Raw genomic sequence first — 25,253 nt, forward strand, 5'->3', positions numbered from 1 at the left:
AGCCTGTTGTATAATGAGTGACCGATGGGACGAAAAAACAAAACATTAAACCAAGAATTCCTTCTTATCCAGATGGCTATGTAGCCTGGTTGGTTCGCTGGCTGGATGGTTTGTTAGTACGTAATCAACACTCTGCTCTATTCTGCTGTCTGGATGTTATGAACTACTGTCAGGACTCGGTACATAAAAAATAGAAAAGAGAAAACTTGTACTAGTCCACTTAAGGTGTGCTCAGTTCCAACATGAATCTGAATCACAGAAATATTTGCCCCGGGGCGTTGTAGCAGTTATTTTTACAGCCATCCCTGACTGACAGTGAAGACATGTGCTGTGACAACATGTAACAACTCCATGCATGTTAAGTGTGCCTGTGTAAGTTTGTGTCATTAAATGTTTTAAAAATTTACCAAGAACCCCTCCAGGCCCTTTTTATTATGTATCTGTATATTTACATTTCATGAACTACTGTTACACACCTCAGGATAAGAGGGAATTTTTGCAGCCTCTTAAATGTACTTTGCATCTTTGCAGTATTTGAGTGCAGTATGCTGCTTTCACAAACTGTCCATGTTTTGAAGATAAGTGCCTCACTCCCAAAGGAAGACATGGCACCAGATATAAACACATAATCGGATTTACTGTTCCACTGGTTACTTTCCTTGTTGAATATCCTTGGTTACATACATAAGACATAAACATCCAGATCATGTACCCAGGACTTGAGACTGATTTAATCCCCAAATAACCATATAAAAACTTACAAAGCAGGTGCATATAGGCACAGACTATGTTGCAGATTCTATTACAATTATTAAATTGTATTTTTGTAAGTAAATAGCCTAAGTGCACAGATATTGGGAGAGAGCCAGAGAGAGATCAGTTGTGACCGACCACAATGAAAAACTAGACAGAAATGCAGATTACTTTTCCTTGACCCGTTCTCAATCCCTGGTTACCTGTTGTGGTCTGACAGGAGATTCACACTACATCTACTCTATTCTCAACTTTCCTACTTAAGGAACAAAAAAGCACAGGTGCATCATAGCACCCAATGGAGCTCTGTGATTTTCTTCCATTGGAAAACATGGAGTTCAAAAGCATTTCTCTTAAGCATTAAATCAGCCAAAGAAAATGAACATGAGCAACAAATTTACTGATAGCAGATGTATTCGTCCTATCTACTCACAACATACCAACCCAAAACTGCAGCATACTGAACCATGATTTCTGCATCACATGGCACAACTATTTTTTTATTTCCCACAACCCTGATGTCTTGAATGCTTGAGGAGGCAGATATTTTTAAAAAATTAAAAGACTTAAAGGCGGAGTATGGAATTTTAATCTAACACACGCCTTTTTGTCAAATTCAGCGAATATCTCCTCATGGTACGCTAGCTGTCCGTTCAGTGTGTGCGTTGAAAAAAAATATGGTGTTTGTACACAGCCCTGGCTCTGTAAATGGGAAATAAACAAAGTGGCTCGTCTGGGCCACACAACACTATTCCAGCCATGATGTGTGTGTCAGAAAACGTTAAATGACTTGCCCACGGACATTCAGCTTACTTTCTAGTTTGCCAACATATGCTGCTGTTGTGATGTTAGCTATAGTAGCAGGAGAGTTGTGAGTATCGCTGTCTGGAGCTGGTGTGCTGGCTCTGGGAAACCGTCCTCTCTGGCAGTTAGCTTCACAGCAGCAACTGTAGCAACAGTTTGCTAACCCATTACCTAGCTAACATTAGTTATATTGCTTGCTGTGTTGTTGTTCACTCTATATCATGGTATTTGTCATGGTATTGGATTTCTCTAGAATCGCATACCCTGCCTTTAATCAGCAAAAAATTGGAAAAAGTATCCACCAATGACAGATTTACCCCATGACCAGTTCTTGATGTGTTCATTGTGTTGCCCGGTGTGTTCTGTTGCAGCAGAAATGCAACATTTCTTTTCATTAAAAAGCTTATTCTTCCTTTCTTAACATTTAAAATTTCTTTGTGCCACCTTTTATCCATAGACTAAGAGACACCTTACAATCTCCATCTTCTGGACCATCTCCTCCTATTATCTGTTTAACCAGTGCTTTATTTACTCACTCGCTGTTTCTACTCCCCTCTCCCAACATCTAGACACCATGTTTTTCACCCTCTAGCTTTCTAGTGTCTACTTGTTTTTAATCATCCTGGCATGAGAGTGGAGTCTGCTATCTGTCCACTAACAACAGACTTCTCTCTGTTTTGCTTAACAAAACTCATTTACTCTCCTTCCTGTTCCTTCTGCTTTTACTGCATGATTCTATAAAACACTTCAACCAACAGATACATTTAGTCTTTGCATATGCCTCTCCCCTCAATCCTCTCTTTTTTGGAAGGAGGAGGAGGATTTGTTTTTTTTGGCCTTTTCTCATTTCAGCCCACCTATTCCAGTTTCACTCCCTCTGCTTTGTTTGACTGAGAGGGGCTCCTTAACTACTCAGCATGATGATGTTATAGTCTCACACAAATTTCTTTGTACGTCATCATCATATATGTCATCCATTCTTCAATTTCATATTCCAATACTTCCCCTTTTTTAGTCCCCTTCCTACAACTTCCTTCCTCTTTTAGACTGCTTGTATGAAGCTAAAACATTTGATTTGGAGTTGTGGACTGGAAGGACTGAAGGGGAGTGGAGAGAGGATTTGCTCCTCAGAGGGCAGCCTTAGCTATAGACACACAATATCTTGTTCAGTAAAACATTTACATGAGGCTGATCTCAGACAGGAAAGCAGTTGGACACAGCCTCTGACTTGGCCTCTCACAGAGGAACAACATTGAAAAAGCAAGGTGTCTCTCACCAAGAATTAAATAGAACTACTGTAGTACTGATCTCGAAAAGAAGGAAGTTACACAAGCACCACCGGTAAAAGAGAAGCTGCAATTCAGTGCCGTAAACAAAATAAACTTTTCGGTGTTTGTCAAAGAGAGCAAAAAGGTCAAATGTGAGGATATCATATGAAGGGCTTAGTCAGTTACCAGGACTGTTAAGGACAACATTATTGGTAAAATTCTTTAGGACTATAGTAAAACAAACGCACATATGCATTCTATAGATTTGTCTTCATTGCTCCAACTTTCTCTTCTCTTTAGCTACATTTGAATTCTTTCTTTCTAGACTATCCAGTTTCCCTCTTACAAGGCTGAAGGACTCCAGTACAGCCATGTGTCCCTAGGGGTTATCTGTGAACCTTACTGACCTAATTTATTCTTAGCCAAGAGTTAATTCTGACTCAGCACAGCACTCTGACAACAAGCCCCTACATTGTGTTCCTGTTATCACATTTGAATGAGTTCATCATCTCTGCCTCGCTTGTCTTTGTGCTGTGAAGTGGCTCTTTAATCCTAATAGAGTGACGTCAGTGTGTTGGACTCTTGAGGCGAACATTTCGGTCACCCAGTGACACTTCCTGCTTTATGACTGTCCCCCACCCTTCAAAATGATCCCTTTTCTCTCTTTTGCACTTCACTTTCTGTTAGTGATGCTTCTCATCTGTTGCATAGCTCCTGGACTTTGAACTTCTCTGAGCTCTGGCTATGCTCCACAAGGCACAAGACCCAGGCACATGACCATGGGAAGTGCAGAAGTGGGACTTTTCGCTGGCTCGTCATAGTTGTTGTTGATTTTCTAGGCTGGCTGGTGTATCACTGGGTTTTCAGTGACATTCCTCTGTAGCGTCCAATTTTTACCTCCTGGCATCTCTAGTCAGTCTTATATAAGTGAAATATCCACTTAGGCTAGTGTGGCAAATTTGACCTACAGTGTTTCTACGAAGTATTTTGATTAAAGTGGGGTACGAGAGTAATTTTACTCTGGGTGTAGGCTTTGTTTGCAGTTAAAACTACATATGAAGTTACTTTTGAGCATAAAGTTGATAATTCTATAAATGATGTATGTTTGGGTAGAGAATTGCTGTGTTTTATCTTTAATCTTTGTTGGGCAAACCTCATGTATCACGTAGCTCTAAGACTGACAGGATGACAGGCAAGGCAAGCAAAACGTTGAATGAACTAAGTGAAAGACAGACTGCTAGAAACATAGACAAAAAGCAGACTGACAACTGACAGGGACAGACTGTCAGTTATATAAAGACAGGAAGGTGCCTCCAGTTTACTGGCCTGTTTTTACTACAGTGCAAGGAGTGTGTCACATGAAGAAGGAGCGAAAAGCCTGTGAGACCAAGGGATTACAAGAAGTGGGTATGGCAGAAAAAGGAAAAAGTTCCCCCCAAAAAATCCAAGCACTACAGTCTCTCTTGAGCATTCTGGGTACTCATTAACCCCAATCACTTTTGAAAGAAAAGACAGCAGTTGTTTTATCTGAAAAGATTATATGTCAGCTCTTTAAACAAGTCATTCTGGAGATGGTGGAGAATTTCTGTCAAAAAACATTCAAAACAAGTAAATATCACTCATTAGCATCCCCCCCTCCACAATCACATCTCTACAAACTGAAAGATTGCATGTTGAAAGACTACCTTCAGTTGTCACAAACTATACCACAACTTAATCAGACAACCAAAAAGAAACTGCAAAAAGGGCCACTCTCCCCTATATTCTGCAGTCCAAATGGTGATACTGAATCTCACTTTAGAACAAGGCTTTAAGGTGACATGTGTGTGTGAAACCAGCCATAAGAGTGTAGTGACAGCTCGAGACAGACGATGTGAGTAATACGGCGTAGAAAATGACTTGCCTCCTGTTCCAGGAGTGAAGTCTTGGCATAAGCACAATGGCTCTGGAGGTGATATCGCCATGACTCACTCACACGCTCACATATACCTACATATTGGCTTGTATTTACAACAGCTTAGCAGACTTTGACAGTCAGTAAGCCACAGTTAAACAGCAGCTTTAACACCATCCAGTCAAGGAAAAGGCCATATTTAATTACTACAATGATTATGTACTGTTTCAAAAATCATGTTGAGCAACACCGTGAGCTAGCAGGAAAAGGAGTATCCTACCCAGAATGAGCACTGTGCAGGTTTCTCTGATACAAATGAGGCTGTGCTAACGTTGTTTCGTTATCGATAATTCTGCAGATCATTTTCTCGACTAATAATAAATTAATCATTTGGTCAGAAAATGTAATAAAATAGTGAATATAGCCCATCATATGTTCCAAGAGCCCAACTAACAGTCCAAAACCTAAAGGTAGGTAAGTCAATTTACTGTTATTGAAGACTAACAGCAAATATTCACATTTGGGAAACTGTAACCATTGATTTTTTTGGCCACATTTATAATTACTGATAAGTTTTCTGTCCGTCGACTATTTCAATTTATCAAATAATTATTTTATCTCTAATAGACTTTACTGCAAATAATATAACCACTAGCAGTGAAGATGTGACAATAATGGTCTGAACCCCACCACACCCACCCACTATGTTTGCAGCAGATAAACAATAATAAACCTTACTTACAGTACATGTGGTACTCAAATCCCAATCTTTACGGGAAGTTAGAAAAACGGACACTATCATCATTTTCTAATATAAATACACTTTGTTTAGCTGCCTACAGTACACATGAGGATTCAATCAAACTGTTGTCAACTGTAGAAACCGAAGTGACCTTCAATATTTAAACCCAGCACACCCCCAGCAACCATTCAGTGATGACATTTTCCACCCATAATTTCTTTACCACTTATGGTAACGTTAAGGTACTTGACCAGCTACTGCAGTAGCCAGGCATCACATCAACTTTATAGGACAAGAGCAGTTTCTATGTTAAAGTTCACTTGTTATTTAGCTACACAGTCAAACAAACAGGCACATTTGACATAAAGACAAGCCTGTGTGTCAAGTAATTAGCTAAATAAAGAAAGGTTAATTTAATAATTTATGGTTTAAACTTCATTCTGCGTCATTAATGAGTAAAGAACACGTTATTAGACATAACGACTATTCTGTTTGTAGTCGTGTAGCTAACGTTAACGTCAGCTAACTTGTTGAACTTGGCTAACAACAGGTTGCGCTAATTTGGCTAATGTTAATGCTCGCTACCTACCTCGGTTAACGCTAGCTAACTGCCCACTTAGCGTGGCACGCAAACTACACAAAACCGCGCCGACACAGCTTTTAAACTTAACTTACATCTTTCTGTTCTTGTTTGATGTTGAACAAGTTGAGTAGCTGGAGTCGCGCTTTCATCCCATTCGCCATAAACTTTACGAAAACAAGATCTGAGTGGTTACTTCTCCGAAACTCGTGTCTGACAGTTTGGGAGACTTCTATATCGTTTCATTGGAAAGTTGATATTGCTCCCTGAAGCCAAGTATCCTGCGGTTAAGCGTAAAGGCCAACATAAAACTACAACACAACCGGTTCAAAAACTTCAAAGTAAGATACTTCCAACCACTTCAAAGGGACATCCTTTAAACACTACAGTGTTTTGCTTTTGTTTTGAAGGCAAACTGAACAACTTCCGACTGTATTCCAGCTAACTGTAGCTAGCTTGAGGCAGCTAAATCCACCAATTCGTTGAGAGAATAGGGTGGACGCAGTTCCTGTCCCGGGGCACTCAAACTTTAGGCGGTGGACTTTAGGGTGGTTTTCCCTTTACCGTTACATGATTCAGTCTGCGTCTACTATCTTCTAGACACAATCTGAATATAAACAGCATTTCCCGTCTGGAGGCAGAGCAGACCCAATCAAGCAGGAATGAATACCCTTGGGATGCACTTCAACTGAGCACTGGGAATGCATACTAGTGAACTTCATGGCCCAGAAGTTTCCAACTGTTTTTTTCTGTCAAAGTCCTTTGGCAACATTTGAAACAGTTTTGTCTCAAGCTCCACAGCTTTAGTGCAGAACTGGTTACAGTTTGTGTTGTAGATTAGTTTGACAGTGTAACATCCAGCATTGTCTCATTTCCATGTCTTCAAATGAAATAATAAGAAAACTTCTGTAACTAGGCCATATTTAATCAGCCTTTAAAATACAGGACTAATGGTGAATGACAAGTCAAACCCTCACAGTTGTGGGACTCAATGAAAAGCTATTATGAATAACTGAATTTATAATAGCAAGTAGAAACAATGATATACAATAGTAGTGGAGAATGGACTATCCCATAGTCTTTAGTAAATACTTACTGATATCTAATGAAGATGAAGCAGTGGGTTTGCATTTCAATTAAATTTGAAAGATTAGATTTAGACTTTATTTTTAGATTCCTCTGAATTTTTCTGTCACAAGCAAACTCTGTCTCCCATACATGAAGAAAAAATCTAATACCATGGTGACATTCAGACATCTTGATCACACATTGAATGAGAATAGTTATTTACATTCATTTAATCACCATGAACCAACGGTCAAATCAAAACTAGCATCTAACAGTACAATTTATCAGAAGAAGAACTGGTGCACACTGACTGGTGATGACAATAATAGGTTATTGTTTGTGAACAGTGCCGTTTAATTGCCAAAATAGTGAGCAATAAAATACTGTAAGTACACATAAGTAAGTTGAATGGACCAGTTCCTTTTAACAGGCCAATTTTTGACTACATAACAATAAAATAGGTACACGTAGTTATACTGAAATATGTACTCTTTAGTCGTTACTATCTGTTCACTTGCTGAATAGTCATTAAGTAATAATAACATTAAATTTAAATAATTAAATATAAATAATTACATAGTTAAGTACTAGTTGGCTAGTAAAACAAATTAGCAGCAACTGAAAAAAACATTGCGATAAACACAAATTCATTTCTAAAATGTTCACACTGAAACATTGAGAACTTTGTACACTTCAGTGGTGACACCCAGTGGTTACTTTTCAGCCGCAGCAGGGGAAACCCCCCTCTGAGACAGTTTCTATCCCCGACACAGAACAGGAAGTTTTTCTTTATCTCTGCAGGGCTTAAATTTTACCACTAATTTTATGTTTCCCATAACGATTTCCCGTAATGATTATTTTTTTACCACAAACAAATTATGTTTGTAACAGACTTCTTGTCCCACATCTCTACATGCAGAATAATCAGTATAAGGAGAATATTGCAATATTCAAAATACACCCAATGAATTTGATCTCAAATATCTTAAATGTCTCATGTCTCGTATTGTGTATAAAATGTCTTTTATTTTTCAGCACTTCAAATAAGTTCCGTGCATAGCTAAGCAGTTAGCCCTCATCTTCTTAAGGCTTTGCTCATTCTCTCTCTCTCTCTCTCTCTCTCTCTCTCTCTCTCTCTCTCTCTCTCTCTCACACACACACGTTTGTACTTCTGTACAAGTGAGGACCATTATTGACATAATGCATTCCCTAGCCTCTAACTTTCTAACTATCCTAACTACATGCCTAACCTTCACCCTAAAACCAAGTCTTAACCCTCAAATGGCCTTTTGAAGGAGCGGGAACCATCCAAAATGTCCTCACTGTCAATGTCCAAAACACTGATTGGTGTCAGACGTATAAGACAGTGCACATGCACACACACATTCAGAAAAGCATTGAGCAGAACTGTAAACAAACTTGTCAGTGGGTAGTACCCAGCACAGAATACAAAGCAGTGCCCTTTTGCAACTTTTTTGTGCTACCTTTTAGTTATGCTACCACATAGTTAGTTGCCAGTATCATTTCAACTTCCAGCATAGAGCGTCACCAGGATGGCTTAACTCACATAGAGGCGCCCTGACTCACCAGTAGGAATCGTGGTAACGCTTGATTTTAACCACCATTTAGCAGTTATAAGCGCTATATAAACAAATGGTTTATAACACACTATAATGTAGTTATTAGCAAAAACAAGGACATGTTTATGTGTTTATTAGAGTACAGTATTTGTTGACAATTATAAGTCCTATAAGGACATATTTTATATGACTACAACTGTGTTTTAATTTAGTAGTATGTCAATATTTATCTGTTTGTACACTAATAGGTGCCTACACGAGGAGTTCTAGTTATTGCCACATACATTATTAAACACTTATATCTGCTTGTGTTATAAACCTTTTATTAAATGTTTACAGCTTATAAATGGTAAAAGGAGAGGTAGGTTGGTTAAAATAAAGTGTTCACGGAATCATGCAATAAGTACAAATCCGCCAACAATACCGGCTATGAGGCTACTGTACCTTTGAGTTCAGGCTGTACTGGCACAAATTTGTAAGTTTAATAAATACAATACATAAAAAGGTACACATTTAATATCACAAGGGCTCATAATGTGCCTGTTATGATACAGTACAGAAAAATATAATTTTAAGTTTTAACATTTGCATCTCCTGCAGCTTTATTTTTGAATGCGAGCCTATACATACACACTTGAATGTTTGCTGCACATGAAATTGTGATGTAAATGAAACTGCTAGTGACTGTACCATCACCTTCCCCACTTGACAGTGACAGTAATTGTAGATGCAGACAGAGTGTGATTTTGTGTGTGTGTGTGTGTGTGTGGTTCAGTGTTTCCTGTGTAAAATGTTTATAGATCTGGTGGTGTGTGTGGCTTTGGTTCTGAAGGGTCAGGGATGTTCGAGCACTTCTTAATTGTATTAAATAAGAACTAAGCTCACAACATCTAATAAACTAAAGCAATAGCAGTTTTAACAGAGTAAGTATTCACAGTCCCTCAGCGGTGCCCAAAGATTGCACACATAGTCAGTGTGCATGTGCAGTAAGCGTGTGTGTGTGTGTGTGTGTGTGTGTGTGTGTATGTGCGTGTCTGTAAGCCCAGTGCAACAGAGCTAGGGAAACAGGTGGTCAGCCTGACATCACCATCACATTCTTGAAAGGGCTGAAAAGAAAGAGAGAAAGAACAAGCACCCACATGAACACACACACTATCACACACACACAAACTCCACAACAAACACATCGCAACAGGTGCCTGGCCACAGGAAGTGGTTGCCATAGTAACATGGTTATACATCCTGCTTGGTTAATGTAAAGTAAGCTCACTCAAGCAGTTACACACACAGAACAAATACCTGCACAGTCATTGCAACATATGAACAGCCTGCGTGTATATGCTCAAGTACAAGTTTACATATTATATTTACAGTACATCATACACTACATACTGGCTGTTCACATATTTGCAGGTATATGTTATGTGAGCCCAGACAGGTGCCTGGTGAAGAGCAAGAAAAACAATCCTAGATCAAGCTCAAGCTCACATTTTGTATTTTGACTTCTTTGATTCATCCATTTCTCTAATTTGGCCAACTCTTTGAAGTCTTTGGTATGTTGGGCATGGCATGCAATGAAGATGCTATCAAATATATCTGGCTTGACTCTGACACCAGCTGCAACATTACAGTGCACAGAGGCCATTTGCAAAGCACGCCATGTGGAGGAGAGTTGAAAGGATTAGAGGTCAGGAGAGTGTTGGTCAGCAGAGTGTGCACGTGTGTTTTGTATGCAGATTTTACGTTTGTTGGTGTTTATATCGTTGAAGGGAGTACAGTGTACATGGACATCCATAGTGCCAAAGCAAGATCCAGTTTCTCTCGGTGGGATGTCATAATAAATGCTGATGTGGTTACACTGAATGCTCAGGCAGCCTTTTGTCATTAAATATAAGGCGATTGTTGCCAGGCTGATCCTTGTTTCTCATGTCATTCTTATAGTTTCCTCACTACTCTAGAGTCTAATCTGACGTGCCAAATCTCTGAGAACCTTTACAGGCTGAGCTTGTGTTGATGCGTTTATGTTTGACATGTGTTGTCCCGACTTATGAAATTTTTTGCATTCATTTGAACAGTGCACCTGCCATTGGAATACAGAGGACCTGGTTTTTCTGGAGCTCTTTTAGTTATCTGTTGTACTTACCACAGCTTTTATTTTTATAGCTCACAAATCCTGCTAATTGGTATATAACACAATATGACTCTGAATTTAGAGTGATGAGGTCTGGAGCACACAGTTAGAACAGATCCTGTCTCAATGATCCTGTCTGTTGAGGTATCGGTTTGGTGGAGATTCACCTCACTTAAGTAGCTTTGTTTTGTAATTGTGATATTGTTATTTTTTGTTAGTTTTCCATTATTGTTTGTTACTTAGCATACACCTTATGTCTAGAGCCTGACAAACCCTAGTATTTATTCTCATATCATCTAATTTATACACACACACCTACCTTAGTGCTGTCCTGGCACTGGAAGACATAGCAGGCACAGTTTGGTGTGTTTCTGACCAGGCAGCCAAAGCTGCTGGGCTCCTGGCTGTTGTGAATTAGCTTAGTCACCTGGTGAGGGCGACATTCAAACAGCACTGTGTGTGTCAGAGGGTCCCAGACAACTCCCTCTCCCAGAACGGACACACATCGCACCCATGATGCCGACACACACAAAAAAACTGTCTGATTGCAGGTAGAAGGGTCCAACTGTCCACCTCTTGGACCTCCAGACCGCAACCCAAAACCCAGTTCCTTCTCTGCAGACTGAGACTTCCTGATCTCAGCCACCACCCAAGGCAGCATGGCCATAGTAGTCAGGTGGTGGACCGGCAGAGAACCAATCAATGTCAGTTTGTATCGTACCTCCTCCTCCTCCTCCTCCTCTCCTTCTTCCTCTACCTTTCCCCCCCATGTTGCAATCTTCCTAGCAGAGGTGAGTTTCTGAGGACAAAGTGTGGAAGACGTGAGATGTGAAAGTGATGGACATGAGCGGTGGTTTGAAGTTATATAAGGACAGGGTTTCTCAGAACTCCGTGGCCTGGGGGGTCCATCTCTTCTGGGTTTCACTTCAAAGTAGAGTCCCTCCATGGCTGGTGTGGTCTGCTTCTACTTTTACCTGCAAAACATCAGAGGGCAGAGACAGAGATATTTAAAGGGGGATGTTTCTAACACCAATATGAAGAGGGACAGCCTTAGGAATGTACAAGCTGCATTTATCTCATCTAAGATTTCAAAGAAAGATACTAAGCAAACATTAATTTTGCAAGGATTTCCAATTTAATATTGTTCCTGGATGTATGACCCACTTTGTTAGAATGGTCAGTGTAGCAGTCACAGGGTCATTTGGAGGATATTACCAAAATGACCAACTGGTGTTGTTTACCCAACCAGAAACACATGGCATGACTACTGACCTAGACTTTTACAGCTTCAAGGACACACAAACAAACACATGACAGTTTAACTATGAGGATCATATTTGGCCAGTCGCATGTGTCAGATAGAGAGCGGAGATAGGAGGTCCAGCTGACCTCCCCTACATAATCAACAAACACGAACGACATTATAATACATTCTAATTCTTTCTTCATTATAATACAATATGATCACTGATAACAGCGGTGTTGCGTTGCAATTTGTACGTGAAATCAGTGGGAAAAGGTACAGGCGACAATATCGAAACATTCATAGCGGGACATGATCAAAACGTTACAGAGAAATAAAACGAAAGCGGCTGCTTACGTACCTCATGTTTGACCTTGCAATATAAATAAATCCTCAACTTAAACCAGCTGGGACAGTGCAGCACGCAATATAGGTCGGTATGCTGTACCAGAACAGCAACGGAAGTTAGAATGAGGTTTTATTTCCGAGGAGCGCAGCCCCACTTGCTTTATTTTACCGGTTATTGTAATTTTACGCACTGAACAAGTTCTTTTTACGCGAGTTGCGCAGACTTCAAAGCGCGCATGATTAATGTATGCTATTCCCAAAGTGCACATTAGATATTTTAATCAATTTAACATGATTTCCTCTGCTCCTCATGCCGGCACAGCCTCCTTACCTGTTCACTGTAGTCTTGTCTAATGTGTGTAGCGAGGAAGCGTAACCGAGGGAGGTTGTAGTGTATTTAAGAGCAACTACATACCAGCACATACACACAGAAAGAGAGAGAGAGAGCGCTTCCCACAGCCATAGCTGTCTTTAGTTTGAGTTAAATATAGAAGACAGGGTAGTCTACCTCCCTCCTCTCGTCTCTATACTCAGATGGGGCATGACAAGTGCATGCTGCATGCATGCGCTACCGGAGGACGTACAGTAATGTGTGTGTGTGTCAGCTTTATCCCTCTACATTTGACTCCATATGCAGTGTTTGACACCGTTTTTTATTGAGTAAAATGGCATTTTCAACACAGTATTTTGGAATACGAGGCACATAAGGAAAGGTGAACTGCTAATTCCACATTTCTAGAGTAGTCAGTCACGATCACTTAAATACTGGAAAATGTAAAAGGGTCTTGGTTGTATTTGTGGTGTCAAGAATCTCTGATGAAATGAGTCAGTGGATGCATTTGAAACATGTATTTACAATATCTCCACTTGGTGGTGCTCTAAGCTTTTAGGCTTGGTCATTTTACAAACTAGCAACTCTGCAATATGGCATTCATTTAAAACCTTAAAAAATAGCTGTTTCTTTCATTGTTATGCCTTACTATTAACTAGGATATTACACATACAAAGTTTAACAGCAGTTTACAACATCCATTTAAGGTCTCATTTACACTCTTCTGTATCTCTTCATATAAGCAGCCTTGCAGTTGATGCTGAAGCAGTGTGGAATGCAAAATTGTTAAATACAAGTGAATATATAGCAATGTGTGTATATAAAGACCACAGTGCGGCAACAGGAATGACTGTGGCTGTAGAATGGTGAACAGTTTACAGGTTTAAAATCTCCAGCTTTGAGGTAAACTGAATCCAAAACATGTAGCTGTCATATATTGTGACTGCTGGATGTAAACAAACATTCTACTGAAGACAGATCCATTAGTAGGTAACCGTATATCTTGGAAAACTGTCAAAAAACAAGGTGGTAAAATTGTGATGAAATTAGTTGCAAATCAAAATGAAGCCTGCATTAAATCAAGAATCCCTTCTGGAGTAATTAAGACATTATGTGAAATGCTGGTCAGAGATATATTAGTCACAACTGGTCCTGTATGTATTGTCCATCAGTGCTACTCCATTCTAGGCTGCAACTTATTCTTCTCTGGCTCGAAGAAGTTTTCAACAATGGCATCAACCAAATCATCCAGTTCCTTCTTCAGCTGCGTCACATCACTGTTAGAGGCCGAGAGAGTCAGAGGAGAAAACAAAAATTATATAATGAAGTAACTGTGTTCAGATAACTGGGGTTGCCATTTACAGTTAAGACATTTAGAGCTAAAACAATTAGCTGATCCATAGGAAAGTAATTGGCAGCAATATTGATAATCTGTTAATCATTTAAGTCATTTTGCAAGCACAAATGTAATAATTCTTTGTTCCAGCTTCTCCAGGGTGAGGATATGCTGCTTTTCCCTGTTTTATATCATTGTAAATTGAATATTTTTGGGGTTCGGACTATTGGTTGGACTAAACAAGATGTGAAGCCATTAACTTGGGTTTTAGGAAATTGTGGGCTTACTATTTTCTGACATTTTATAGTATAATTGATTAAAGGCGAGGTATGCGATTCTAATCCAATACATGTCTTTTTGTCAAATTCTGCAAATATCTCCTCATCATCCACTAGCTGTCCATTCAAAGTGTGCGCTGAAAAAAAAATCTGATGAATAAACAAAGTGGCTCGGACCGAGCCACGCAACACTATTCCAGCCATGATTTGTGTGTCAGGTAACGTTAAATGACCTGCCCACAGACATTCAGCTTACTTTTCTAGTTTGATGTTGTTCTGATGTTTACTATAGTAGCAGGAGAGTTGTGGTTATCGCTGTCTGGAGCTGGTGTGCTGGTTCTGGGAAACCGCCATGTCCTCTTTGGCTGTTAGCTTCACAGCAGCAACTGTAGCGACAGTTTGCTAACCCACAACCTAGCTAACGTTAGTTACATTACTTGCTGTGTTGTTGTTTGCGCTATATCATCGTATTTATCATGGTATTGGATTTCTCCAGAATCACATACCCCACCTTTAAATCGGTTATCAAAATAATCATTAGTTGTAGTCATGAAGATATGTCACTTGCTGGCCTGGTCTCTACAGTGACCTACCTGTTACCAGGAGCAGCACAGAGTTCAGTGTAGTATTTGATTTTTGGCTCAGTGCCACTGGTCCTCATGGTGGCCACACCCCCGTTGGAGAAGCTAAAAGTGATCATCTGACTGGAACTGGAGGTGGGAAGAACCTGGGGCACAAGACGAAGGAGAGATAAATGATAGATGAAAAAACAAGATCTAAAAGAAACTTCTGTTTGGAAGGACAGCTAAAGGGCTTGAAAACACAATTCTCCATATAAACATATATTTGCATACGATACAAGAATGTAGCTCACATATTCTGTTTCTGTGTATGTTTTTGCAACTACTGCAGCAGGAACTGCCCTCCTGAAACAACTAACTTAAAACACTGTTACTGAACATTTTCCAAATTCCTCAGTATAGTCTTAGTGCACTTAAAAACCCTTAAAAACACCAACAGTTCAGGTTTAAAGATGCAATAATTGATTTGTTTGGCCACTTGGGGGCAGTGGAAACAAGTTGTGAACACTACACCGACATACTATCACCTTTTAAGTTGATATGGCAAATTTGTTTGCAAACAGCAGATATGGAGAAAAATGATTATTCATTTGGAGTCGTGTTTGTGGCCACCTGGCAAATGTAAGTCCTGTAATCACTCTCTTTTAGTTCTGTTTTTGGTCTCTTCCAGCTCCTGAGGGAAATATCTGGCTCTTTAGCTGCTAAATGCGTCACTATGTTCACCAGCTAGTCGCTAAATGTGTCTGTCTGCTGTTTGGTGCTGAGCAGGTAGTGTACAGTGGGTTTCAAGAGCTTTTTCGCCAAAAACGACGCTATGAGAGTGGTGAGAGTGAACCAAAACAGTAAAGTTGTGGGCCGCTAAACAATGAGCTGAAACTCCCTTTAAAGCTCCGTAAAGCCGAGGAGAGCTGCAGCTTCAGGTGATAATTCTCTGTAGGTTCATCACTGCAAGCGACCCCTTTCACATTGTCACATTGTTTTCACACTGTCATTTTTATAAAAATGTTGATTAAAGCCGCTTTAAAACAGAATAGAAATGTGGAACAGATGAAATCATGATTACAAGGAACTCACAGTGCAAACCTAGGGCCCATTTCCTCAAATTAGCAACATGAAAGCTGCACTTTGCAACATAAGATAATTTCCTCTCGTATTTCACTAATCAAAGTAAACGCTACTACTATTCTACTGACAATATCAAGTCTCCTACTATGTTAGTTATGTTTTAAAACAGTTGTATCTATTGGCAGATAATGTAACATTCTTGCTGTACATAAACATTTAGCAGAATTGCAGGTCAAGGCAAAAACATAGCAAAGGTTTGTCCTGCCGTGAGTGGATGTACTGTACATGTGTGCACTTACAGCCTTGTTACTGGGCTGGTTGCTGTCGTAGCCTGTGGTCAAGTCTCGCACACCAGAGATGGAGAAGCGGCCACATTTAGTGGGATACGAGTCCTTCTGCCCACTGTAGTTGCGCAGGCACTCGAACAAGCTGTGGATCACATCCTGGTCATGGCAGATGAAATAGGAGTTCTTACTGATGTGGTAGCCATACCTGACAATGAGGAGCAGAGAGAGACAGAGTTACAGTCTGCAGTTTATATATATATATTAGTAATAGAAATGAAAAACAGATGAGTATAATGTATATATCTGTCTTACTCTTCATAGATGGCAGTGAGTTGTTGAGAAAGGCTTGTGTTTTTCATGGCCAGATAGGAAATCATCTCTCCTGCTATGGCTGCAGCACTCACTCCATCCTTGTCCAATACAGAGGGACTACACATATACCCTGCAACACACACACACACACACACACACACACACACACACACACACACTCTTTCAGTTCATCCCTGGTATGCGTGAACCTCCAGCTGCTGCAGTCACTTCCTTCTTTTACTAAAAGTGAGTGCAAAGGCATGTGATTCCAATTACAGCATCATAATCATGTTACATGGGAATGCTCAAAACTATGTGATGTGTGTGTTTGAGAGTGAACAGTCATATTAACCCCAAACAAACAACCTTTAACTGAGTGCAAGGTCAAAACTTCTAATAACTAAGACCAAGGTCCTCAGCTGACACGTCTGACATTTTCATGCGTTCTCTAATTTTAATGATTGATGTATTCATTTAACAAGTAACCAAGACTGTACAACATGGTTAGAACACCAATGTAAAATCAATATAGTAGACATTTGCTGCTGCATGCATTTTCAGGCTGCTGAAGGAGGCCACAAAGGAAGCTTCTGAAGAAGTTGAAGAGAGCTGGCTTTTGGCTCTGGAAAAAAGAACACCAATTGTGGCCCAACCAGTAAAAACTGTTAAGAAATTATACTGGTTATACTAAAAGGATCCATGACTGATGATGATGATCATGATTGATTATCCATGAATTTTTCTATACAGCTAATGTATACGCATACTGTTTGAAGATACAGTGGCAAAGCATGTTTTGTTGGCGGAGATATAAATACAGATTACAGTGGAAACTGCATATTTATTGTTCTAAAGAAATGTTACCATTCTACATGTTTTAATTAAAAAGGTGTTTAAATGAAAAGTGCTTCAATGACAACAAACTGTTGTCGTTTTTTATACGTTATATTATTTTCCTCCTATTTAATCACAATAATATCATACACCGAAATAATGAAACTTTCATATTGGCAGATGCATGCAGCTCTTATACAGGTGGGTAGTTCTAGGCCAGAATTTATGTCCATGCATACTCTCCGTAGCCTGTTTCTATCACTAAGCAAGGTTTCTCAATGGCTCTCCCCTCAGTTTAGACCTTGTGAGCTGGAAAAATAATTTTGTTGTAAGTTGCCCTTGGCTGTCAACTGATCCCAGATAAAAATACTTTTAGGCAGATCAAATTAACTGAGCTTGTGACATCGTGGAAATCATTATGTGAACAAACTGTTGTAATGTGATGCCACAAAGAATTAATCAGGACCACTTTCCTGCGATTATGCCTGTGGACAACATTAATTTGTGTGTGTATGTATGAGTGTGTGCATACCTATGGCCTCCTCAAACGCAAACAGAACAGTCTTGCCCTGGTCCAAAAGGTCTCTGGCTCTGTTTCCCATCCACTTGAACCCTGTTAGCGTTTCCTGTTCAAACAGTAGTAAGAGTAACCATGAAGTGTGGTTTGAAATGTTAACTGCAGCAACATTTGCAATGGTGAAGCCTACCTGTAACAAAGTGCATTTAACTGCATCATTAATATCCATTAACCACATTTTCTCCCCATTTTCTCTTAAATTACCATTACTGAAAGCATTTTATGAGCTTCATTGCAGGAGAAGCTGATATACTGGAAACTGTCTTCTTGCAGAAGGAAACACTATAACGTTTGGATGCATGAGGACATACAATCCAGGACAAAATCACTTCTGATCAGATCACTTTAGATCTGCTCTTTTAAAAACAAACAATAATAATAATAAAAAAGTGTTTTATGCCTGGCTTTCACATTTGTAACAAATTACAGTCTTGAAATTGACTGTTACCTCAAAGTGGAAGCCTTCCTTGAGAGCAATGGCACGAAGAATCTTGGATGAGACGGTGCTCGACAGCATGTAGAGGTTTTTCACAGCAGCAGCGTCAGAGTTTTGCTGTTTCCAGCAGCGGAACATCCACCAGCCGAACAACGCTCCCAACTCATTACCACTGAACAGTCGCCACTGTCCACTGACACAGAGAGAGAGAGAGAGAGAGAGAGAGAGAGGTTATGGAAGTGTAGGCATGCATGCAAACAAAAATTACCTTATACTATACTGTATATCAGTCTGTGATGTTCAAAGCATTTCCACTGTCATAATAATGATAACGTGTTCTAAACAGGGGCGTAGCTGAGTTTGAGGACACAGAGGTTCATATTGGTTCTGGAAATTTGATTTGTTTTAATGATGTGAGGAGTTCATAATCTGCAATATTCCACAATAATTACACATGATGGCTTTTTAAGGATGATTCTGATATTTTGGCTCAACATATTTAAAATGTGTCTGTTTTTGGCAAAAACTAAATAAAATCTAATTTCAATAAAAAGGGAATTTAGTATTTTATTCATTTGAATTACTGTATTTTCTTGGCAGTGTGGACAACATCATTGAAAAATGATTCCTTGAGATTTAAATGAAGGTTGAATGTATGAAAGAAAATGTGAAAAAAATGTAATATTCAACATTGTTAACGTAATGTTAAAGGATGGAATTAGCATAAACACAATTATTATATACGCACAAACACAGACCTCTTCTGCTTCTCAGCAATGGCCAGTCGATCAGCATCAGGGTCATTCGCCAACACAACACTGGCCCCCTCTCTCTCTGCCAGTGCAAACGACAGTGTCTGCAAAACACACACACACACACAACAAACATCACACCTTCAACCAAAACACAGCATCTATACATGACTACACGCAATGTGAATGTTCAGAACATACCAGGACTCCCTCTCCCTCCTCAGGATTTGGATATTTGACGGTGGGGAATTCAGGATCTGGATCTTTCTGTTCCTCTACAGCATAGGGAGGGTGAAGATCAAAGGCTTTGAAAGCTGACTGGACAAATGCATGGCCAACGCCATGCACAGATGTATGCACAATTTTCACCTCTGAACTCTTGTTTATGTCCCTGTGAAGACAGAAGCTAGAGTCAAAAACATTTTTTCTTTGAGTTTCCATTTCCATTCCTTTTTCCCCCTCATTTCAGCTCTTTAGTGTTGTGTGTGTGTGTGTGTATGGCCTACACTGGCATCTCATGCATGCATTTCAAAAGTAAAGCAGCAACACATAATCATCAGTGGAACACAGTTCATCCAGTTCTAAGTCATGCCTTTCTCTGCCCTCAGGCGTTATAAATGCTACATGCTGCTCAATAGATAGTTATCTATGGAGCACCTGTGATGACAGTGTTTCTGGATGGCTTTGAAGTATTGTGGGTGGATGTCCTGGTAAGGGTCTTTGAGCAGGGGGCTCTTCAGAGCCTCCTCTGTGTTCCAGGACTCAGGCCAGGGCTTCAGGTTCTCCTCTATGGCCTTGGAGATACCTTTGTCATGAGGAGACACAATCTGAGCTCCGTTCTCCCAGTACACCTGAGACACGGACAAAGAAGTAGAGGACAGATATGACAGCAGATAGAACAGTGAATTAGAAACTACCTATTATTTTTAATATTGATTAATCCTCTGATTATTTTTCAATTTAGTGATTAAATGTTTTGTCTATATAATGTCAGAAAATAATATAAAATGCCCATCACATTTTCCCATAGTCCAATCTTACATATTTAAATTGCTTGTCCGATCAACAGCCCAAAACCGAACTCACTATTTGGGACATATAAGACAGAGAAAAGCAGGAAACTGAAAATGTCTCAAATGATTAATCATGTCTCAATATGGTAATTTTCTGTTGATCAACTAATTGATTAATTGACTTATTGTTTCAACTCTGAACAAGATCTAACAAATAAAACACTGTCAGTATAAATTTTCAAAACCTTCAAATATGAATCAGGGCCAGAGCAAACAACTAACAACTAACTGAATAACAAACAAACAAATAAATAAATAATTATGTAAGTGAGTAAGTAAGTAAGTGAAAGGTGTTACCTTGTAGCCATTGTCCTCTTTGGGGTTGTGAGAGGCAGTCACCATGATACCAGCACACAGACCCAAGTGAGAAACTGTGAAAGGCTGCAGGAGAGAAATATGTCACTTTTCCAATACACTTAAAGATCAAACTAGACCACGTATAATATACAGTATATTGCAAGCACACAATGTGAGCAAAAAAACACACCAAAGAAATGTTGACAGGTGTAAATAACCAGTCCTTGAAGAACAATATTATAGCTGTCATTTCATTTATAGCAAGAGCCAAATAGTTTTATCTGTTTTCGCTACAAGCTAACTTAAACTATAAACGTTAGTGAATGTCTTCTTGCAGCAGGGCATGCATGGGGACATAAATTCCAGGTGAAAATCAGTGAAAATAAGTATAAAGTGATAGAGTGTTTTACAAACGGTGTATATGTCAGTGTCTTACTCAGTGTTCCCACAATTACACAAACAAAATGAGTAATGTAAAAAGAGGCCAACAGTAATCCTGACTGGACTGGTTTTTCATAGTTTTCTGCTGTGGTTCCTGTGGGTCATTCTATGTTTAAAATTGCCAAAAAATAAGTTGCTGCACGCATTCATACCTAAAAAGCTGTTACCACTGTCATGTTGCAAAGGAAAGGTAGGTAAACTACTTTATATATCAAGTACCTGGTGTCAAGATAAAATCTTTGAAAATATATATAGATAATATTGTTTTCTGCTTGACTCTATATGCACATGTAGTATAGACAAAAAGTTATGTGAATGGTGCCCCATCACAAGTTTTAAAGTATAATCCGGTGAATCATATGTGTGTTATGCAACATGCAATATACGAAGGGGAAGTGTGCTTTTTGAATGGAATTTGCTCTGTAGCTTCTGTCCCACAGTCACCTGCTCCAACAGCAAACCTGACACCATGTAGACTGATCTGATTTGAGAATTTATTTCACAAATTAACCCTACAAATGTGATGTTTAAAATGTATTAATAAGCTGTAAAATGATACTTCTGTTTTCAGGTATTATATCATCTGTGGCTGCAATTGCAAAAATACAAAAAACCCAAATGAGGAAATTTCAGAAGTTCAAGTGATTACCACAAAGGGTGTAGGGGTGATGTCAGAGAAGAGGTGGACAGGAACCCCTCGGCTGATGAATACAGCTGCAGCCAGGCGGGCAAAGTGCTTGCTGTTGCCCCCGCTGGGAGGGTGGGCCCGGGCGTCATAGCTAATCACCACTCCTCGCTCCTTAAGATTCCCAAAACTCTCCTCCAGGTAGCGACAGAAACCCTGTCAGGGGGGAAAAGATTTAGGGAAATAAGAGAAAACTTTAACACGCAGTGGAGGACATTTAACAACAGCAACGGGAAGTCAGTAAGAAAAATAGCTGCAATGAGATCCTACAATGAAGGGTAACAAGATGATGGCATGTGAGCTATGCAGTCGACCACGAGAGTCTCGAATGCTCCAAACATCAGAGAACAAGAATCAATAATGTGTTTGTCTGGCTTTACATGTGACTTGATGCTTAATACACCGCGGTAGTTTATCTATTAACCAACCTGTGTGGTCTGGATGATAGTGAGGTCATTCATACAGGATATGCCGGGGCCCATGGCTGCTCTCAGACCTGCTGTACCAAACTCCATCCTGGAGGAGAAACATTTCTTCAGAGCCTCCACCGCTCCTTCTTTCACCAGGTCCTGCACCATTGACACTGTCTTGGGGTTCTGGGGAAGAAAAACATGCTCACATTTTGGTATGCACAGGAATTAAATCCCATGTTGATCATCTTCAGTTATCTTTATCAACGATGGTGCATTTTGTTGTGAATGAATGATGTGTCCATTTTCTAAATAAAGTAAAAACATACCTAAAGAATTAGTCTGGTTACAAATGACAACCATAAATACAGCAAGTGGGTCCACATGATGCTTCCTTTTCAAATGGGCAACTAAGGAAACTGCCCTAACGCAATTATCTTAAGACTAATGAACAAGGGTCCCTTTTCCAATGTGACCTGATTAGTGGCATCCCATGTATGACTCTGTTTGTGTTGGTCAGGCGACCGGATGCATGTAAGTCTGATTACACGTCTGTTTCCACCTACGCAGAATAGCTAGAATTAGGTCTTTTCTGTCCAGAGACCCTAATTCATGACTTTATTTCATCCATACTTGATTATGGTAATGTTTTAAATTTTTTTCAATTTCTTTTTTTTCAGTTCAATTGGGCTTTATTAGCATGGGAAACAGATGTTAACATTGCCAAAGGATGTGTAAAATAAAAACATAAACAGAAGAATTGTGATATTAAAGTATATTTTCTCTCTCTCTCTCTTCACTCAGGCTTCTCTGTGCAGGACCATCTCTCTCTCTCCGCTGGTCGTTGGTGCCTCTTTCCAGATGTCTGGATCTGGATCTTCATCCTCTGGGAGATTCAGCATCTCCTCTTGTCTCTCTCTCCCTCTGTGTGTTTGTTTGTTTACTCCTTCTGTGTGAATGGTGTGCTTGAGTTTTGCCTCTTGTGTGTTTGTGTAGTCTGACCTCTTGTCTCCATGGTGGAGAGGAGGTCGTGTGGCTCAGATCCCATCTGTTTGGTGACACCTGAAGTTGCTCAGTACCCTCCCTGATCCATATTCTTCAGATATGTTTACAGTCCATCTATAATTTTTTCATCCTGATTGTCCATACATACATACTATGTTGGTCGTCTCTGTACACACATCTATTGCATGTCTGTCCGTCCTGGGAGAGGGACCCCTCCTCTGTCGCTCTTCCTGAGGTTTCTTCTATTTTTTTCCCCTGTTAAAGGTTGTTTTTTTTGTGTGTGTGTGTGGGGGGTCCTTATCCAAATCGAGGGTCTAAGGACAGAGGATGTTGTACGTACAGATTATAAAGCCCCTTGAAGAAAATTTGTGATATAGGGCTATATAAATAAAATTGACTTGACTGTGCTCTTTAACATTGTGTGACCCAAGCCTTTTTCTCTGTGAAATTACTGATGATCAATACATTAGTCTGTTTGGAGGAAATCCATTGTCCTTTTGATGAGGACAGCAGGGTGGGAGAGGAAATGTGGCATGTGAAGCTTTTATATTTGTTTAATGTATTTACAGCAAAAAATACTAAGACTTTCCTCCATGGTAAGTACATAAACTGAAAAGATAATGCTTTATTTTACAGATTATTTCCAAATATTTTCCTAGGAAGTTTCCTGGAAAGAACTATGTGATTTGGTAGTAATTAAAGGGAAAAGGGTAAATTTCCTTGAAAAACTGCTCCATTTTAACCCAAGTAAGTATTCCTGCATTATTCATGTATTATTGGAGACTTCATTCTCCATGTATGCGGAATAGTTTGCTTGCCTGTAGACAAATTTCATTTTCAGTTTCATTTTGCATGTTCAACTGAACTCACTAAAAGACTTTCTAGGTCAAACTAGAAATTAATTGATATTAATAATTGAATTGGAAGGGGACCAATTGAACAATATCTCTATATTCCCATCGGATGACATACTCTACTAAGTATGTCATAAGTACGTCATACTAAGAAATTACAGAACTGTAAAATAAAACATTATCACACATCAAAATAAAGTTTAATTGATTACTAATTACGAAAGACCAGTTATGTATATACCATTTCACTCACACAGCACCTAATGTCACATTAGTGTCATTTGTAGTGACAGTTAGTGTTGTTTTATTTTACACTGCTGTTTTACCTCGAAATATTCTTCCTAGTTGTGCTAATGTTATAAACAATCCTACATTATTCCTACAGAGAGTTCACGCTACACACTGTGATATACGTAAGGCATCTTAATGATCACTGGAAGTCCTGGTTTGATGTAACGCTGACTCACTTACGTAGCGCCAGGTAACAATTAATGTATTTGGCTGACAAACTACAGTACGGGACAGCCACAGCACATTAAGCTAGCTCGCTAGCTGTCAGTTTACCTTGTCATACTGCAGCCACTGCCTGACAGCCTGGTCCAGCTTGGTGTCACCGGTTGTTTCCATTTCTCTTCTTTGCCCTAGTCAGTCAAGACACAGTCTAGCTCACTAACTATGGTCATACGAGGTGAATGAATACGCTCACCCTGAAGGCTTCTTCAACACAAAACAGAAAATGCAACTGTAAATGTGACCACGACGAAGGGCGGAACGACGTGTTGTGTGACGTGTTTCTCATCTGTTGCCTTCACGGGTTGCCGCAAATGTGGTAATTACTAAGAATGAGGGCTAAAAAAATAAAGTACATAACAGCCAGTATGCTGGAGAGTTTTAAATCGCAAGTACTAGCTAGTAACATCTTGCAGTGGTGGAAAGTAACTATACACATTTACTGTACTGTAGTTACTAATTTTGAGGTACTTTTACTGTACTTTATTATGTCAGTGTTATGCTACTTAATACTTCTACTTCACCCCCATTACAGAGTAAAATATTGCTGTAGTTTCTAGTTACTACTTTGCAGATTAAGATTTCACATATATATATTATATAAAAATATTATCTTATAATATATACATTTTTATAGTTTTATCTACCGAATAGTATACTTGATAGTTGTACCTAACCACTACAACAACAAAACATTCTGCTTACACATCAATGCAACAGTGATAATAATCCATTAATATATTATATAAATTTTATTTCATTGTATTGCTGCATTTTT

At 39.4% G+C, this 25,253-nt stretch overlaps 2 protein-coding genes across 11 annotated transcripts in view; both read right to left on the reverse strand.

Annotated features, from left to right (window-relative positions):
- tbc1d1 (TBC1 (tre-2/USP6, BUB2, cdc16) domain family, member 1) overlaps positions 1 to 12,888 on the reverse strand; it is a 57,622-nt gene extending 44,734 nt beyond the window's left edge. For 3 of the 10 annotated variants that reach the window (XM_044191168.1, XM_044191166.1, XM_044191164.1), the window contains exons 1-2: positions 12,743 to 12,888; positions 11,140 to 11,794 (exon numbers count right to left, since the gene is read on the reverse strand). In XM_044191168.1, the coding sequence (XP_044047103.1) occupies positions 11,140 to 11,766 (627 nt within the window). In that variant the 5' untranslated portion in view covers positions 11,767 to 11,794; positions 12,743 to 12,888. Of the gene's footprint in view, positions 1 to 6,136; positions 6,323 to 11,139; positions 11,795 to 12,424; positions 12,549 to 12,742 lie in introns of those variants that run through there. The other 7 variants (XM_044191173.1, XM_044191169.1, XM_044191167.1 and 4 more) reach the window with 5 other exon arrangements.
- A 157-nt stretch (positions 12,889 to 13,045) lies between these two features.
- On the reverse strand, positions 13,046 to 24,760 carry pgm2 (phosphoglucomutase 2). The gene is made up of 13 exons (XM_044191175.1): positions 24,530 to 24,760; positions 22,125 to 22,292; positions 21,661 to 21,852; positions 20,571 to 20,654; positions 19,858 to 20,051; positions 19,402 to 19,591; positions 19,207 to 19,304; positions 18,461 to 18,641; positions 17,968 to 18,061; positions 16,602 to 16,731; positions 16,302 to 16,494; positions 14,950 to 15,083; positions 13,046 to 14,019 (listed from the first exon to the last, which is right to left on the reverse strand). The coding sequence occupies exons 1-13, from the start codon at positions 24,590 to 24,592 to the stop codon at positions 13,917 to 13,919; spliced, it is 1,824 nt and encodes a 607-aa protein (XP_044047110.1). The 5' UTR covers positions 24,593 to 24,760; the 3' UTR covers positions 13,046 to 13,916.
- Positions 24,761 to 25,253: the final 493 nt, after the last annotated feature.

The sequence above is a fragment of the Siniperca chuatsi genome, linkage group LG3 (genome assembly GCF_020085105.1).
Source record: "Siniperca chuatsi isolate FFG_IHB_CAS linkage group LG3, ASM2008510v1, whole genome shotgun sequence".
In the NCBI taxonomy this organism is placed as follows: domain Eukaryota; kingdom Metazoa; phylum Chordata; class Actinopteri; order Centrarchiformes; family Sinipercidae; genus Siniperca; species Siniperca chuatsi.

Coding starts and splice junctions, on each gene's coding strand:
- pgm2 (XM_044191175.1), bottom strand. CDS start 24,592: ATGGAAACAACCGGTGACACCAAGCTGGACCAGGCTGTCAGGCAGTGG. Junction 22,293..24,529: donor AGTGGCTGCAGTATGACAAG/GTAAACTGACAG, acceptor TTTCTTCCCCAG/AACCCCAAGACAGTGTCAAT. Junction 14,020..14,949: donor TGTGCTGCTCCTGGTAACAG/GTAGGTCACTGT, acceptor GGCCTCTAACAG/TGATGTGACGCAGCTGAAGA.